The sequence below is a fragment of the Loxodonta africana genome, chromosome 1 (genome assembly GCF_030014295.1).
Source record: "Loxodonta africana isolate mLoxAfr1 chromosome 1, mLoxAfr1.hap2, whole genome shotgun sequence".
In the NCBI taxonomy this organism is placed as follows: domain Eukaryota; kingdom Metazoa; phylum Chordata; class Mammalia; order Proboscidea; family Elephantidae; genus Loxodonta; species Loxodonta africana.
Genome location: NC_087342.1, coordinates 96,943,919 through 96,962,541, shown reverse-complemented (window position 1 = coordinate 96,962,541; position 18,623 = coordinate 96,943,919). Strand labels below are relative to the sequence as shown.

The following is an 18,623-nucleotide window of genomic DNA, read 5'->3' as shown; positions in this document are numbered from 1 at the left end:
ATTCTCTAAGCTTATGTTTATCTGTAAATATCTTAATTTCCCCTTCATATTTCAGAGAGAGTTTTGCTGGATATATCATCCTTGGCTGGCAGTTTTTCTCCTTCAGTGCTCTGTATATGTCATCCCATTGCCTTCTCGCCTGCATGGTTTCTGCTGAGTAGTCTGAACTTATTCTTATTGATTCTCCCTTGAAGGAGACCTTTCTTTTCTCCCTGGCTGCTTTTAAAATTTTCTCTTTATCTTTGGTTTTGGCAAGTTTGATGATAATATGTCTTGGTGTTTTTCTTTTTGGATCAATCTTAAATGGGGTTCGATGAGCATCTTGGATAGATATCCTTTCGTCTTTCATGATGTCAGGGAAGTTTTCTGTCAGCAGATCTTCAACTATTTTCTCTGTGTTTTCTGTCCTCCCTCCCTGTTCTGGGATTCCAATCACACCGCAAGTTATCCTTCTTGATAGAGTCCCACATGATTCTTAGGGTTTCTTCATTTTTTTTAATTTTTTTATCTGATTTTTTTTCAGCTATGTTGGTGTTAATTCCCTGGTCCTCCAGATTTCCCAGTCTGCATTCTAATTGCTCGAGTCTGCTCCTCTGACTTCCTATTGCGTTGTCTAGTTCTGTAATTTTATTGTTAATCTTTTGGATTTCTACATGCTGTCTCTCTACGGATTCTTGCAACTTATTAATTTTTCCACTATGTTCTTGAATAATCTTTTTGAGTTCTTCAACTGTTTTATCATTGTGTTCCTTGGCTTTTTCTGCAGTTTGCCTTATTTCATTTCTGATGTCTTGAAGCATTCTGTAAATTAGTTTTTTATATTCTGTATCTGATAATCCCAGGATTGTATCTCATTTGGGAAAGATTTTGATTCTTTTGTTTGGGGGGTTGTAGAAGCTGTCATGGTCTGCTTCTTTATGTGGTTTGATATCAACTGCTGTCTCCGAGCCATTACTAAGATATAAAAAAATAGTAGTGGTTTATTCTATAATTGCACACTGAGTCTTGTTTTGTTTTCTTTCAATATATGTGGATGGGCTACTAGATTGTGCTGTCTTATTTGTTGTAGCCCTTGACTTACTTATGACCTATTACCAGCTGGTTTGGGCTGTTGCCAGATATATATGTCTGAGTCTATTCACTATTCTTGAGTAGAATCTGATTTTGGGTCATCAAGTGTGTGATGCACCCTAACACCTATCCACCTTGAGAAGTAGTGGTGATAGTTGTGCGCACCAGATTCTATTAGCAGCTGGGGCTCACACTCCGGGGGGGGCAGGATGCTGACAGGCTTCCCCCAAGTGTCAGTGAGGTAGGTGTGTCTCTATTCCTATAGCGCCTTGGTGGAAGGGCTCTGCAGCTGTACCTTAGGCCCCCAATGCAAGTACCTCTACTGATTGGTAGATGTCACCCTCCTTAGACCCCTAAGCCAAGAGGCTAGGTGGTCTGGGGGGAGCTTCAGCCCTCAGTTCCCTGTTATGAGTCAGTTAGGGCTCTGTTGAATAAGCAGAGATATCATACCTGGGAAACTTGTTTTTCCAGTAAATCCACTAAAGAAAATGCAGTCACATCCCTATCAGAACTGCCTTTGGATTATAACCGCCACCTTGGTCCCTGTAAGGATGAAAGCCCGAGATTTGCATCATATATGCTTGGCTGGAGCTGGTTCTGTGTTTTTAGTCCAATTAGGGAAGGATTTTTGGTCTCTGAGTTTTTTGTGGTTGCTTCTCTCAGGTCGGAAGAATGGGTTAGGAAAAGACCAAAAAAAAAAAAAACGGGAAAAGCAAACCGCTGTGGAGCCGGAGCCGTTCTCCCTGTGGCTCAGGAAATTCCAATGTTAATGAAGCTGCCTGGGAAGGCAGGGGGGATTCAGAAAAACAGGAGAGTAGCACCCCGGAATATAGCCAAAGTTGCTTATCTTGCTTGGGATGACTATTTTATCTGAGATTCCCGAGGGGCGTGTCGCCTATGTGTGTTGGCTGTGTGGAGATTGCCCCCGAGGGTCTGGCCTGCTAAAGCCGCGGTCAGATCCTCCACTGCCAATCCAAAGCCCAGCGTCAAGTTTCCGCTGCTGGGACGCTGCAGTCCCGGCTCCAAAACCAGTCACTGCCTCCCAGGGACTTCTCGTCCTGCCAGCTGCGTCGCCGCGCCACTCCCACGGACCAGCTGGGCCCCCTCCTGGGGTTAGTTTAGCAGAGTAGGGCTGCGCCCCATGTTTGTGCTGTGAGCGGATGCCATGTTCAGCTCCCCTGCACCCAGTCCAAAGCCCAGTGCCAAGGTCCCCCGGCTGGGACGCTACACTCCCGGCTCCAAAACCAGTCACTGCCTCCCGGGGACTTCTCCCACCAGCCGCGTGGGCACGCCGCCCGCGCGGACGGCTGGGCCCCTCCCGGGGTCAGTTCAGGGGGGTAGGGCTGCGCCCTTTGTTTGCGCCATCACGAGATTTTGTGTTCAGCTCTCCTGGGCCCAGTCCTAAGCCTGGTGCCAAGGTTACCTGACTGGGACGCTGGCTCCAGGCTCCGAAAACAGCCGCTGCTTCCCCGTATTTGTTTGTTCTCCGTCTCTGTCATTCAGGTCAACTCTTTAAATCTGTGTTTGTTGTTCAGGGTTCGTAGATTGTTATGTATGTGATCGATTCACTTGTTTTTCTGAGTCTTTGTTGCAAGAGGGATCTGAGGTAACATCTACCTAGTCAGCCATCTTGGCCCCGCCTCAGGATTTTCATTTTTTTATGCTGAGGTGTAATCCATACTGAAGGTCATAGTCTTTGATCTTCATCAGTAAGTGCTTCAAGTTCTCTTCACTTTTAGTAAGTGAGGCTGTGCATTTGCATAACACAGACTGTTAATGAGTGTTCCTCCAATCCTGATATTGAATTCTTCTTCATATACTCCAGTTTCTCAGGTTATTTGCTCAGCATACAGATTGAATAAGTATGGTGAAGGGATACAACCCACCATATGCCTACAAGGAAGTTCAGTTAATAAGACTATTATTCAAATTTATGCACCAACCACTAAGATCAAAGATGAAGATATTAAAGATTTTTATCAACTTCTACAGTCTGAAATTGATTGAACATGCAGTCAGAATGCATTGATAATTACTGGTGATTGGAACGTGAAAGTTGGAAACAAAGGAGAAGGATTGGCAGTTCAAAAATATGGCCTTGGTGATAGAAACGATGCTGGAGATACCATGATAGAATTTTGCAAGACCAACGACTTCTTCATTGCAAATATCTTTTTTCAACAACATAAAGGACAACTATACACATGGACCTCATCAGATGGAATACACAGGAATCAATCCACTACATCTGTGGAAAGAGAGGAAGGAGAAGCTGAATATCACCAGTCAGAATAAGGCCAGGAGCTGACTGTGGAACAGGTCGTCAATTGCTCATATACAAGTTCAAGCTGACACTGAAGAAAATTAGAATAAGTCCACAAGAGCCAATGTATAGCCTTGAGTATATTCCACCTGAATTTAGAGACCATCTTAAGAATAGATGTGATGCATTGAACACTAATGACTGAGACCAGATGCGTTGTAGAATGACATCAAGGACATAAAACATGAAAAGAGCAAGAGGTCATTAAAAAGACAGGAAAGAAAGAAAAGACCAAAAAGGATGTCAGAAGAGACTCTTAAAGTTGCTTTTGAACTTTGAGTAGCTAAAGTGAAAGGCAAAATGAAAAATTAAAAGAGCTGAACAGGAGATTTCAAAGGGCAGCTCTAGAAGACAAACTAAAGTATTAAAATGACATGTGCAAAGACCTGAAGATAAAAAACCAAAAGGGAAGAACTTGCTTGACGTTTTTCAAGCTGTAAGAACTGAAGAAAAAATTCAAGCCTCAAGTTGCAATGTTGAAGGACTCTAGAGCGAAAATATTAAACAACGTATGCAGGAAGCATCAGACCCAGATGGAAGGAATACACAGAGTCACCCCACCAGAAAGAACAGATGGATGTTCAACTATTTCAAGGGGTAGCATATGATCAGGAGCCAATGGTACAGAAGAAAGAAGTCCAAGCTACACTGAAGGTATTGGTGAAAAACAAAGCACCAGGAATTGACTGAATACCAATCGAGATGTTTCAACAAATGGATGCAGAGCTGGAAGTTCTCACTCATCTATGCCAAGAAATTTGGAAGACAACTTCCTGGCCAACCAACTGGAAAAGATCCATATTTATGCCTAACCACAAAGAGGTGATCCAAACAAATGCAGAAAAGGTCGAAGAACATCATTACTATCACATGCAAGTAAAATTTTGCTGTTGTTAGGTGCCATCGAGGCAGTTCCAACTCATAGCGACCCTATGCACAACAGAACGAAACAACGCCTGGTCCTGTGCCATCCTTACAATCCTTGTTATGTTTGAGCTCATTGTTGCAGCCACTGTGTCAATACACCTCATCGAGGGTCTTCCTCTTTTCCACTGACCCTGTACTCTGCCAAGCATGATGTCCTTCTCCAGGGACTGATCCCTCCTGACAACATGTCCAAAGTATGTAAGATGCAGTCTCGACATCCTTGCTTCTAAGGAGCATTCTGGTTGTACTTCTTCTGAGATAGATTTGTTCGTTCTTTTGGCAGTCCATGGTATACTCAATATTCTTCGCCAACACCAAAATTCAAAGGCGTCAACCCTTCTTCAGTCTTCCTTATTCATTGTCCAGCTTTCACATGCATATGATGCGACTGAAAACACCATGGCTTGGGTCAGGTGCACCTTAGTCTTCAGGGTGACATCTTTGCTCTTCAACACTTTGAAGAGGTCCTTTGCAGCAGATTTGCCCAGTGCAATGCGTCTTTTGATTTCTTGACTGCTGCTTCCATGGCTGTTGATTGTGGATCTAAGTAAAATGAAACCCTTGACAACGTCAATCTTTTCTCCATTTATCATTATGTTGCTCATTGGTCCAGTTGTGAGGATTTTTGTTTTCTTTATGTTGAGGTGTAATCCATACTGAAGGCTGTGGTCTTTGACCTTCATTAGTAAGTGCTTCAAGTCCTCTTCACTTTCAGCAAGCAAGGTTGTGTCATCTGCATAACACAGGTTCTTAATGAGTCTTCCTCCAATCTTGATGTCCCGTTCTTCTTCATATAGTCCAGCTTCTCTGATTATTGCTCAGCATACAGATTTAAAAGGTATGGTGAAAGAATACAACCCTGACGCACACCTTTCCCGACTTTAAACCAATCAGTATCCCCTTGTTCTGTCTGAACAACTGCCTCTTGATCTATGTAAAGGTTCCTCATGAGCACAATTAAGTGTTCTGGAATTCCAGTCTTCACAGTGTTATTCATAGTTTGTTATGATCCACACAGTCAAATGCCTTTGCAAAATCAATAAAACACAGGTAAACATCCTTCTGGTATTCTCTGCTTTCAGCCAGGATCCATCTGACATCAGCAATGATATCCCTGGTTCCACATCCTCTTCTGAAACTGGCCTGAATTTCTGGCAGTTTCCTGTCGATATACTGCTGCAGCCGTTTTTTAATGATCTTCAGCAGAATTTTGCTTGTGTGTGATATTAATGATATTGTTCTATAATTTCCACATTCGGTTGGATCACTGAAAATCAGAGCAAGTCCACGAGAGACAAAATATGACCTTGAATATATCCCACTTGAATTTAGAGACCATCTCAAGAATAGATTTGACGCATTGAACACTAGTGACCAAAGACCAGACAAGCTGTGGAATGACATCAAGGACATCACCCATGAAGAAAGCAAGAGGTCACTGAAAAGACAGGAAAGAAAGAAAAGACCAAGGTGGATGTCAGAGGAGACTCTGAAACTTGCTCTTGAGTGTCAAGCAGCTAAAGCAAAAGGAAGAATTGATGAAGTAAAAGAACTGAACAGAAGATTTCAAAGGGCCTCTTGAGAAGACAAAATAAAATATAATGACATGTGCAAAGAGCTGGAGGTGGAAAACCGAAAGGGAAGAACACGCTCGGCATTTCTCAAGCTGAAAGAATTGAAGAAAAAATTCAAGCCTCAAGTTGCAATAGTGAAGGATTCCATGGGGAAAATATTAAATGATGCAGAAAGCATCAAAAGAAGATGGGAGGAATACACAGAGTCATTATACCAAAAATAATTAGTTGATGTTCAACCATTTCAAGAGGTGGCATGTGATCAGGAACCGATGGTACTGAAGGAAGAAGTCCAAGCTGCTCTGAAGGCATTGGCGAAAAACAAGGCTCCAGAAATTGATGGAATATCAATTGGGATGTTTCAACAAACAGATGCAGCGCTGGAGGTGCTCACTCGTCTATACCAAGAAATATGGAAGACAGCTTCCTGGCCAACTGACTGGAAGAGATCCATATTTATGCCTATTCCCAAGAAAGGTGGTCCAACCGAATGTGGAAATTTTGCTGAAGATCATTCAAAAGCAGCTGCAGCAGTACAGCGACAGGGAACTGCCAGAAATTCAAGCTGGATTCAGAAGAAGACATGAAACAAGGGATATCGTTGGTGATGTCAGGTGGATCTGGACTGAAAGCAGAGAATACCTGTTTCAAATGCAAAGCCATTTGACTGTATGGATCTTAACAAATTATGGATAACATTGCAAAGAATGAGAATTCCAGAACACTTAATTGTGCTCATGAGAAACCTGTACATAGATCAAGATGCCCAAGATTACATATAAAAAATGGCTTATTTACCAGAGTAATAGGAGAGAAATGAAACATTCTGAATTTTCAGATAGATAATGGCATACTCATTCAAAGGAATAATATACAGAGCCTTCAATAAATAGGCTAAGAATATCAGCATGGATAGGAAAAAAAAATCATAAGCCATAGTGCCAGTGAGAATGTAGAAAGTTATAACTGCCATCATTGCCATACTAAGGACAAGAAAAAATGTATATATAAACCTAATGAAATGGATAACTAGGAAAAATTTTATTTTTACAGCCTTCAAAGAGTTGTAGATGCAAACAACTCTAAAAACTTCACATTTCAAAAATGCCCAAGTTCTGCTTAATTGAGTAGGGACAGATTTCTACTCTCCTCCCTTCAGTCATCTGCTAAATCTCAACATTGGTAGAATACTGGACCGATCACAGAAAGGGAGATTTTGGTGGGCTAATGAGAAACCAGCAAAGTTTTAAATAACCTGTGGATTTGTGTGATGTATTGTAATCTACAGAGACTCCAAATATAAAGCCAGTTTTCGCTGCCAACTGATTCTCCTCCCAGAACTTTCACTGAGGCCATGATGGTGGTGTCAGAACTTGGAATGCAGATAGAAGGCAGAAAAATATCCCTACAGTTTCATGAAAACAAACGTCAGTAAGGAAATCAAAGCTATAAATACTTTCAACCATCTTGACCTAACTGACATTTATAACTGACATATATGTTGGCTACAGCCAATAACTACAGAATATATTTATTTCTGTTAAATGGACAAAGAATACCCATGAAGTAGACCGTATGTTAGGCCATCAAACAAGTTTCGATAAATTTCACAGCACTGAAATCATACAGAATATATTCTCTGGCCACAAACTTATTAAATAATAAAACAGTAAGATTAAGAAAATACTCAAACTTTTGGAAGTGAATGAACACACTTCTAAATAATCCAAGGTGTGTCGAAGAAGAAATCAAAAGGGAAATTAAAAAATATTTTAAAATAAAAGAATATTAAAAGAGCTTTCTCAAAACTTGTGAGATACAACCAAAGCAGTTCTTACAGGGAAATCTATAGCTTAAATGCTTATATTATAAAAAGAAATATATAAAAACCAGAGGGAGAAGCTTAATCTAGGAAGAGTGAGTTTAACTAAAAAAAATAGAAGGAAATAGTAAAGGTAAGTCAGAAATTAATAAAATTGAAAAGGGATGTATAATAAAGACAATCACAGAGCCAGAAGCTTTTTCAGTTAGTCAGTCAGTCAGTTAGCTCGTTAGTTAGATTGATTGATAAACCGCTTGCAAGTCTCATAAGGAAAAAGACAGAAAAAAGTCCAAATTACAAATTTATCAAAACCTGGAATGAAAAAAATAACATTCCTACAGATCCTATAGACATTAAAAAGACACTAAGATGATATTATAAAGAATTTTGTGCAGCAGATTGGACATCATAGATGAAATCCCTTCAATATAATCATCTAAAAACGTAGTGGTTTAAAACTACAGCCATTTAATGATTCCTCACAGCTCTGGGAGTTGATCGAGCTTAGCTGGCTAGTTCTCAGTAGATTCTCTCATGTGATTGCAGAAAGATAGCAGCTAGGGCTGGGATCCTTGGAGGCTCAATGAGACACTGAAACACTCTCCCTCTGCATTGCAGTTCCAGGGCCTCTACTGTGGCCTATGTGGTCTCGTCAGCAGGGAAGACAGGCCTCTCTCCTGATGGCTCAGGGCTTCCAAGAGCATGTTTTCCAAGAAAAAGATCTAGCCTCAGAAATTGTGTGGCATCCATCATTTCACCACATTCCATAGGAGTTCTGGTGGCACAATGGCCAAGCACTCGGCTGCTAACTGAAACGTTGACTTTTAAACACACCCAGGTGATCTGCTTCCTAAAGATTACAGCCAAGAAAACCCTATGGGGCAGTTCTACTCTGCAACACATGGGATCTCCATGAGTCGGAATTGACTCCATGGCAACTGGTTTGGTGGTTTTTTTGGTCTCCATGAGATGAACAGCAAATACTTTGCACCCTTTTTTAATCTACTCCATATAATTTATCAAAACAGAAATAGACACAAAAGATAGACAATCTGCATAGTCCTACATCTGATAAAGAAATTGTAATTATTAATAAAATCATGTCTGAAAGGAAATTTAAGACTTAGTTTGCTTCAATGTTAAATAATAATAAATATTTTCGATTTATGTGGAATTGATCTTTATTGTTGGTTTGAATAGGTGGCATTGCAATTCTTCTCAAATGGATATCTAAATGAGCTAATAAATTTTTGTTTAAAGACCGTCTCTTCTTACATTGCTATGCAGTGTCACCACAGACCAGGGCATTGTATTTGAGAGGTGTCTGTTTCTAGAATTTCTGTTTTGTTTCTCTTTCTAGTTTGCTACACTTAAGACAATATCACATCATATTAACTAATATAGCTTTACAGTAGGTCTTGGTGTCCTGTGGTAACCCTAGTTGTGTAGTGGTTAGGAGCTACGGCTGCTTACCAAAAGCTCAGCAGTTCGAATCCACCAGGCACTCCTTGGCAAATCCATGGGGCAGTTCTACTTTGTCCTATAGGGTTGCTGTGAGTCAGAATTTTTTTTTTTTTTTTTTGGTGTCCTGTACTGAATTTCCTCCAGTTTTGTTCTTACTTTTCAAAATTTCCCTGGCTAATCTAAGACTTTGGTATTTGCATATAAATTTTTTAAATTCAGCTTGACAATTTCCTTACCACCGAAAAAGAAAAGGAACGTAAAGAAACAAAACAAGCACGCAAGCAAGCAAACAAAACACCTTACCATGATTTTCAATGGAATTTTACCAAGCATAGATTTGGAGAGAATGAACATCATAAAATACTTGTCTTACAATTCTCAAATTGGGAATTCTCTTTATTTAGTTCTATTAATTTCTCCCAATAATGTTTTATAGTTTTCAGTATAGAAATCCCATTCATTTTTGTTAAATTTATTCCTAGATATCTGAAACAATTGGATGCTATTAAAAAAAAAAAAAAAAAAAAAAACTTTTTTTTTTTTTATTGTGTATGGTATCATTTTCTTGACGCTGTTTTCTATTTGTTTCTGGTAGAGCAGAATATCATTGCTTTACGTATATTAGCTTGTATCCAGCAACATTGCTAAATTTGCTTATTAAATCTTAGTGAGTCTATAATTTTTATTTTCTAAGTACATGATAATTTACAAGATACAAGTTAGAACCTCCGGCTTAACTGCAACCCATAGCTATGAACCAACCCCCATAAAGCCTATTATATTAAAAATTTGAGGTACATACAATGGTTTGTAACAACAAAGGAGTGCTACTATGCTATGTACATCAAAACATTATTAATATTATTGTATTATGTTAAACATATTTTAATGTATCTGGAAGTCTTTCTTTAATGCTTTTATGCATAAAAGGCACTCTATAGACTATATACTATGACAAACATTTGACTAACTGAAGTTACATACAAACCATACCCAACTCTTCCGCTTATGTACAAATTCGACTAAAGACAGTCTTAGGAACTGATCTCGTTCAAAATCCAGAGGCTGCCTGAATTTAAAAGAGTAAGTGATTGCAAACTTCTCCTCTCTTGCAATCCATATATTATTTGTTCATTTTTCTTTGCCTGCAATTTCCAGTACTCCAGATATGAAGGGAAAAACTTTAAATATTTAACCACTGAATCTGATGTGTACAGTAAGGTAGCTAGCTATCTTTTCTCAGATTGAGAAAATTTCTTTTTCTCGTTTGCTAATATATTTTTCTAAAAAGAATCAGGAACGGATTTTGATTTCTCTCAAGATGGTCATATGCCTTTTCTCTTTCTTTCAGTTAATGTGGTGGGTTGCATTAATTGATTCTCAAATGTTTAAATGACCTTGAATTTCTGGAATAAAATCAACTTGATCATGATGTATTATCCTTTTTATATATGGTAGTTGTTGTCCCCCTCACCTGAGCTGTGTGTACATGTGACTAACAAACTGTCATTCTCATCGGTCAAAGTTGGGTGTTGTGCATTGGGCTATCCTGTACTATTTATGGTAGGATTATTCATAAATAGGGTGAATAGAAGGTGGTCAGAACCAGGGGTGGATTAGCCAGTCAGCAAGGTAAGCACCGGCTTTCTTGTGCATACTTACTAATCTGTTGCAAAATATTTCACATGAATTTAAAAATTCACCACATGAAACCCATGTGAAATTGTTCGCTACAAATGATCTGGTAAGCAAGGTAATCACCGTGCTCATCTTCCCTATCGGATAATCCACCCCTGTTCAGAACATATGCAGACCATGAAGAAAGAAAGAAAACTATTCCTATTCTCAGCTGACATGATGGTCCACATAAAAATTCTCAAAGAGCCTACAAAAAATAACCTCTTAGAATAAGGGAGTTCAGCAAGTTTGCAGGATTCAAGATCAACAAAAAATCAATTGAATTTCTATATACAGCAATAAAGACATAAAAATTAAAACAAAAAATATAATACCATTTAAAGTCACTCAAATAAAAGAAACTTAAGTATAACCCTAACAAAACATGTATGGAACTTGTATGCTGAAGTGCTGATGAAAGAAACAAAACAATATCTAATTAAATGGAAAGACATACCATGTTCATTGACTAGAAAACCGAACATAGTAAAGATGTCAATTCTCCCCAAACTGATATCCAGGTTTAATACAACTTCTATATAAATCCTAGCAAAAATGTATAGTACATGTAGACAAAGTTATTCTAAAATATATTTATGGAAAAGCAAAGGAACTAGAATAACTAAAACAAATTTGATATAGTAAAATAAAGTTGGAAGAATCACTCTAACAATACTTACATAACCACAGTAATCAAGGTTTATTGGTATTTGCAGAGGAATGGAAACACACGTCCATAAAACAGTATAACCCATTGCCATTGAGTCATTCCAACTCATAGCGACCCTGTAAGACAGAGTAGAACTGCCCCACAGAGTTTCCAAGTGCCTGGTGGATTCAAACTGCCGACCTTTTGGTTAGCAGCCTTAGCACTTAACCAGTACGCCACCAGGGCTTCCAACATAAAACAGTATAGACAGTCCAGAAATAGACCCACGCCAGTATGCCTAGTTCATTTTTTACAATGGTGCAACAAAATTCAATGGTGGAAGGATGGTCTTTTCAAATGATGGTGTTGGAACAAGTGAATATCCATAGGAAAAAAGGAGAGAGAAAAAAGAAAAAGAAACTCCACCTGATTCTCACAGCTTATACAAAAATTCACACAAAATAGATGATAAATTTAAATGTAAAACTATAAATCTTTTAGAAAAAAACATTGGAGAAAATCCTTAGGGCCTAGGGCTTGGTGAAGAGTTCTTAGACATGACACCAAAAGCACAATCCGTAAAAGAAAAACATCAATAAATGGGGCTTTACAAAATTAAAATCTTTCGTTCTGCAAGATTTTCTGCTGAGAGGATGAAAAGATAAGCTACAGATGGGAGAAAATATTGGCAACCCATGTACCTCACAAAGGACAGGAATCCAGAAAATATAAAGAACTCTCAAAACTGTACATGCGAGGGTTGTAGAAATTACAAATGTTTCATCACCTATATATTTACCACTATAAGAAAAGAACGTAAGAATGTGATCCTGTAATAGCATTATATACTAGTGAATATTATTACTTAAGAGGTATGTAGCTTCATATACATTGCATTAATATGTACTTTTTATCCCTATTATATAGGAGACCCTGGTGGCGTTCTGGTTAAGTGTTACAGCTGCTAACCAAAAGGCTGGCAGTTCGAATCCACCAGGCACTCCTTGGAAACTCTATGGGGCAGTTCTACTCTGTCCTATAGGGTCGCTATGAGTCGGGATCGACTTGACGGCAAAGGGTTTTACATAGAGAGCTATGAAAATCTGATTTTTTAACATAAATAAAACATAAATTTGTCCCCCAAAAATCCACAGTAAAAAAAATTCAACTTCAACATAGCCAAAAGACATAAAGAGGCATTTTTTCGAAGAGGATGAAAGAATATTCACCATCATCAACCATTAAAACCCACTGCCATCGAGTCGATTCTGACTCATAGCGACCCTATAGGACAGAGTAGAACTGCCCGATAGAGTTTCCAAGGAGCGCCTGGCAGATTCGAACTGCCGACCTCTTGGTTAGCAGTCGTAGCACTTAACCAGTACGCCTCCAGAGTTTCCCATCAACCATTAGAGAAATGCAAATAGAAAACATGATGAGATATCACAATACATCTATTAGAACAGCTAAAGTTAAAAAAAAAAAATCCTGACAATGATAAATGCTGATGAGAATGTGGAGAAACTGGATCACTCACACATTGATGGTGGAAATGTAAACTATAAAGACCATCTAGATAATAGTTTCTTTAAAAACTAAAAATACACTTACCACACAATCCAGCAATCAGACTCCTGGGCATTTATCCTAGAGAAATTAAAACTTATGTTCACACAAAAATCTTACATGAATATTCAGAGCAGTTTTATTTGTAACAGCTCCAAAGTAGACATAACTAAAATGTACTTCAGTAGGTGAATAGGTAAGCAAACTGTGGCACAACCATACCACCAGATACTACTCAGCAATAAAGAAAGAACAAACTATTGATATATGCAGAAACTTAGATAGATCCTAAGGGCATTTCATTGAGAGAAAAAAAGCCAATCTCAAACAACAACCTACTGTATGATTCCATTTATGTAGCACTCTCAAAATGACAAAATTATAGACGGAGAGCAGATTAGTGGTAGTCAGATGTTAGGTGGGAGTGTGAGCAGGACGGTGGCTGTGACTACAAAGGGGGAGCATGAGAGACCTGTGTGGTGAGGAAATAGGTCTGTGCTTGATTGTGGCGATGGTTACACAAACTGCACGTGGAATAAAATGACAAAGAACTATGCACAGCCATTGTACCAATGTCAGTTTTCTAATTTTGATAAAGATTACAGCCTTGGAAACCCCATGGGGCAGTTCTACTCTGTCCTAAAGAGTTACTAAGAGTCGGAATCGGCTCAACAGCAATGAGTATAACCGTGTGGAACAACTGGGTGAAGTTTTCGTGGGATATCTCTGTATTGTCTTTGCAGCTTCCTGTGTAACTATAATTCCTTCAAAATAAAAAGTTTTTATAAAGTGGCTTTCTGGCTAAAATCCAAAACACCGACAATGCCAAATGCTGGAAAGGGTGTGAAACAAAAGAACTGTCATTCATTAATAGTGGAAATGCAAACTGATCAGCCACTTTGGAAGACAGTCTGGCAATTTTTTACAAAGCTAAGCAAAGGCTTACCATATAATCCAGCAATCACACGCCTAGGTATTTACCCAAGTGTGTTGAAAACTTATGCCCACACAAAAACCTGCACACAAACATTTATAGAAGTTTTATTTATAATTGCCAAAAATTGGAAGCAACCAAGATGCTCTTCAATGGGTGAATGAATTAAAAAACCAGTGGTACCTCCATATAATGGAGTGTCATTAGTGAAAAAATGAAAAGAGCTATCAAGCTATGAAAGACATGGAAGAGCCTTAAAGGCATATTACGAAGCAAAAGAAGCCAGTCTGAAAAGCTACATACTGTATGATTCCAACTATATGACATTCTGAAAAAGGCAAAGCCATACAGATAACAAAAAGATCAGTGGTGACTAGGGGTTCAGGGGGTGAGAGAAAGATTAATAGGTGGAGCACAGGGCATTTTTAGGGCAGTGAAAATACTCTATGTGATACTGCAATGGTGAACACATGACGTGATGTATTTGTCAAAACGCATAGGATTATACAACACAGAGTGAACCAATGTGAACTGTAGACTTCAGTCAATAATAATGTGTCAATATTGGTTCAGCAATTGGGCTGGCGAATCCATGATGGGCAGGTCAGACAGCAAGGCTCTTGTTCACATGCTTCAAAGATAGACAAATCCCAAGATCGGTAGGCAAGACAGCAGGTAAACTGCTAGCTCAAATCACAAGAACCAGAGGTCAGATGAACGGAGCCAGTTGCAGGATCCAGAGCGAGCAAAAGCCCCCAAGACTTGCCAGAAAGCCCACATATTATTCAATGCAGGCCACATGCCGAAGGAATCTCCCTTTTAACTGATTGGCTACTCACAGCAGATCCCATTATGAAGATGATCACATTACATCAAATCTTATCATGGAAATGATCACATCATCATATAACTGCCAAACTACATCATAATGGCCAAACCACTGAGGCTCATGGCCAAGCCAAACTGACACACAGCCTTAGGAATCACACCTTGAGCCTCAAAGTTGGCAAAACGTTCAAGATCTTTAAGCTGACGGACCGTCTCTTTCTTTTACATATTCACTTGGAAAATCTCACCACCAACGTCAAACATAAATTCGCCTGATTGGCCAAGGACCTGATAGAACGTGGACTGAATGCTCACATGCTCCTATGAAAAGGCAAGAAAAGGAGTTTGGGTGGGAATGAGGAGAGAGATGAAGAAGAACCCAAGACGTGAGACATAAACATGTGGGCAGGAGGTGGTGGAGAGGGATAGGACCCAGTGGAATGGAGGAGTGAGGGGCACTAGAAGCAAGTTTGGAAAGCTGAGGCCTGAGTGAAGGATATGCTTGTTGAACAGTGCTGAAGAGGAGATAGAAGGGGGCAGAGTTAGAGAGGGTGGATTGAAGGTGATAAGGGCTAAAAAGCCCAGAGTCTTGTGAAGCTGTTGTCTGGTTCCATGTTACTAGCTGAGAAATAAGACCCTTTCAAACAATCCAGCATAGGTCCCTAAAAGAGAAATGTTCTCTCACTCTTTTTATGGAGGCTTTAAATACATTAATAAGTCAGAGTTCCAGGGCAAGTCTTTCTCAGAACACTGTACTCTAAGAAGAGGGAAACACTGTTTAAATTCTGGAATTCTAGAATTAAGTCAAATCTTGAATTCTTATTCAGCTGCTTACTTGCGGAGCATCTTGACAAAATTTTCTACCTATTTACTTGTAGCTGAATCAACTCGATGGCAATGGGTTTTTTGTTTACGTTAGTTTTCTAATTATAATTGAGTCATGGTTTTGCTTCTTCCATAGGTTTGTTTTGAAGGTTAAATGGGACAAGGTAAGTAATTTACTAGTATATATCAGGCCTACAACAAGCTCAGGTCACTATCTAGGGTCAGAGGCTGCTTTGTTTTTAAGGAAAATATAACAGGAGCCTGGAATATCCAGAAAGTTAAGATTGAGACCTTCTGGTATTGTAGATCACCCATTTACCTAGCTCTACACCGCACCATCATATGCATGTGAAATATGGGTAATGAATAAGAAAGACCAAAGAAGAATTGAATTATGAATCCTTTGAATTATGATGTTGGTGAAGAATATTGAATATACCATGGACTGCCAAAAGAATGAACAAACTTGGAACTTGGAAGAAGTACAGCCAGACTGTTCTTTAGAAGCAAGAATGGTGAGACTTCTTCTCACATACTTTGGACATGTTATCAGAGGGGTCAGTCCCTGGAGACGGATATCATGCTTAGTAAAGTAGAGGGTCAGCAAAAAAAGAAAAAGAGATCCTCAACGAGGTGGATTGACGCAGTGGCTGCAACAATGGGCTCAAGCAAAACAATGATCATGAGGATGGTGCAGGAGCAGGCACTATTTTGTTCTGTTGTACATAGGATCACTATGAGTTGGAACCGACTTGACGGCATCTAACAACAACAACACACCATAGAAACCTCTATGAGAAGGATTATGTTTGGATTGACCTCAGCAATGCACTTTTGTATCTTAATGCTCCTTAAATTGGGACTATCATTATGAGACATACTGCATTCTATTGTAGTTGATATTGAGAATAATCAGCACCAAAGGAATAATCAACTTGAAAATGGAAAATTACAGTTGGAGGGTATGGATGCTCTATGGTGTGCATAAACAGGATGGAAATTCTTTCTTTACTTATTCTTCAGAGACAGGAGACGTATTTTAAGGTTTGATTGTATATTAATAAGCCTAGGAATTAATTTAACATTTGCAGCTCTCAACACACATACACGCGCGCGCACGCACACACACACACACACACACACACAATATTCTAGCTTCCCTTTCCAATCTAACAGAAGAGACTCTATATTTTCAGGTGATCATCATCTTATACGGCTCTTTCTGGGCAATGGAAACTACAATTGCCTTCGTGATGAAAGAGCTAGGTCACTACTTTGCGTATTTTCAATATACATGGGACCATCTGTGGGAGTAACTGTGGATTAAGAATGCTTATTCACAACACATCTTCACAATACGACATGTTTGCTCTAGAGATGGCAGGAAAAAATATCAAATTCCTCAATTCCTCATTCATTTTTCTCCTATCTGGGAAACATCATAATATAACAGTGACCTCAGATCACTGTAAGACCTACTGTAGGGTGAATAATCACTGTCATAAAACCAAAAAACCAAACCTGTTGCCGTCCAGTCAATTCCGATCATAATAACCCTATAGGACAGAGTAGAATTGCCCCCATAGAGTTTCTAAGAAGCCCCTGATGTATTCGAATTGCCGACCTTTTGGTTAGCAGACATAGCTCTTAACCACTATGCCACCAGGGTTTCCATCACTGTCATAGGAAGGGGAAAATTAGATGGAATTTATATCATCACTTCTGTGTTCCCCACATCCCTGTGTAGACTGTTGCTCTTTGGTGATCTTCCTTCTAGTGATTTTCAGTACAAAGTCTGTGTTCACAATATGTTGACTAGATTCACAAAAAAATAAAATAAAACAGCTGCCATCAAGTCAAATCCAACTGATGGTGACCACAGTTCATTTCTCTAATGATCTCAGAGCCTATTGTCTTTAATTTTGGTTCTCTCAGCTCCTACCTTTGGTAGCCCATGATTGATGAGAGCTCATCAGGACAGCCACAGTGAAAAATACTAGTACCAGGACTCCACTTCGGGCCATTGTCTTCATGCATGCTTTGACAGAAGCCAGTAGAGCTCGAGGTTGAGGCAATACAGACAAGAAGAAAAGAGATTTGGGGTATAATAGAGTACAGCACAGTTAAAATTCAGCTCAGTTGAGCTGCTGCCAATCAGAAAAATTCTTTGAGATGACATTCCTCTTGCTAAGGAAAGGGTTCATGTAAAGAGCCCAAGAAAGGACATATTATTTACTTCATTAGATACAAAGAAAAGTCCTTAATCAATCACACAAATACGCAAACAAATAATAAAGTTTTTGACAATATTGGGGAATCACTCATAGATTCTTCCATCCCAGACTAAGCCCTGGAAAGGAATATACCTGAAGCACATTAGTGAGGATAGAATCAATGGAAGCATCCTAAAATGAGAGCCAAGTACAGATCATGCCTCTGTGCTGTGAAAGCTGAGGAGCTTTTTTAGAGACAACAAAACACCTAAAGAGCAGGTGAACTGTCAGGCCATGGAGAATGCCTGAATCCTGGCAGGAATATGTGACAAGGTTTATTGCTTCATGTTTCTCCTCTAGTTTCCTAAAACTTAGGATTGCCAACTCAGCCCAAGAGCTTGGGATATCTGGAAACATGCTATCCTTACAAAATATCAAAGGAGAAACTCTGAGTTTCAACAAGTGGCGAGGGATGGAAAGCTATACTTTGGAACACAGGAAGTGATTACTGAAAACTGTGGGCTGTAAAAGGAGTACCTTCTCTTAATCCCTACCATCTTAAATATGACCAGAGGTCAAAGTCAACAGTAGGAGACACATCTCATTTGAGGACCCAGGTCACCTAATATGGTGGATTAACTTGAAAAGACTGCATTTTACTGGGAAGGCTAGAGACAATGAACCGCAGGAGAGCTTTATCGTTCCTTCCATCACGTCATAAGGCTATTGAAGTTCTGATTCAGGGACTAT

General features: G+C 39.2%; 1 protein-coding gene across 1 annotated transcript in view; it reads right to left on the bottom strand.

Annotated features, from left to right (window-relative positions):
* LOC100667002 (mamu class II histocompatibility antigen, DR alpha chain-like) overlaps positions 1–18,399 on the bottom strand; it is a 141,802-nt gene extending 123,403 nt beyond the window's left edge. The window contains exon 1 of the mRNA XM_064285152.1: positions 17,603–18,399. Coding sequence (XP_064141222.1) covers positions 17,603–17,693 — 91 coding nt within the window. The 5' untranslated portion in view covers positions 17,694–18,399. The remainder of the gene's footprint in view (positions 1–17,602) is intronic.
* Positions 18,400–18,623: the final 224 nt, after the last annotated feature.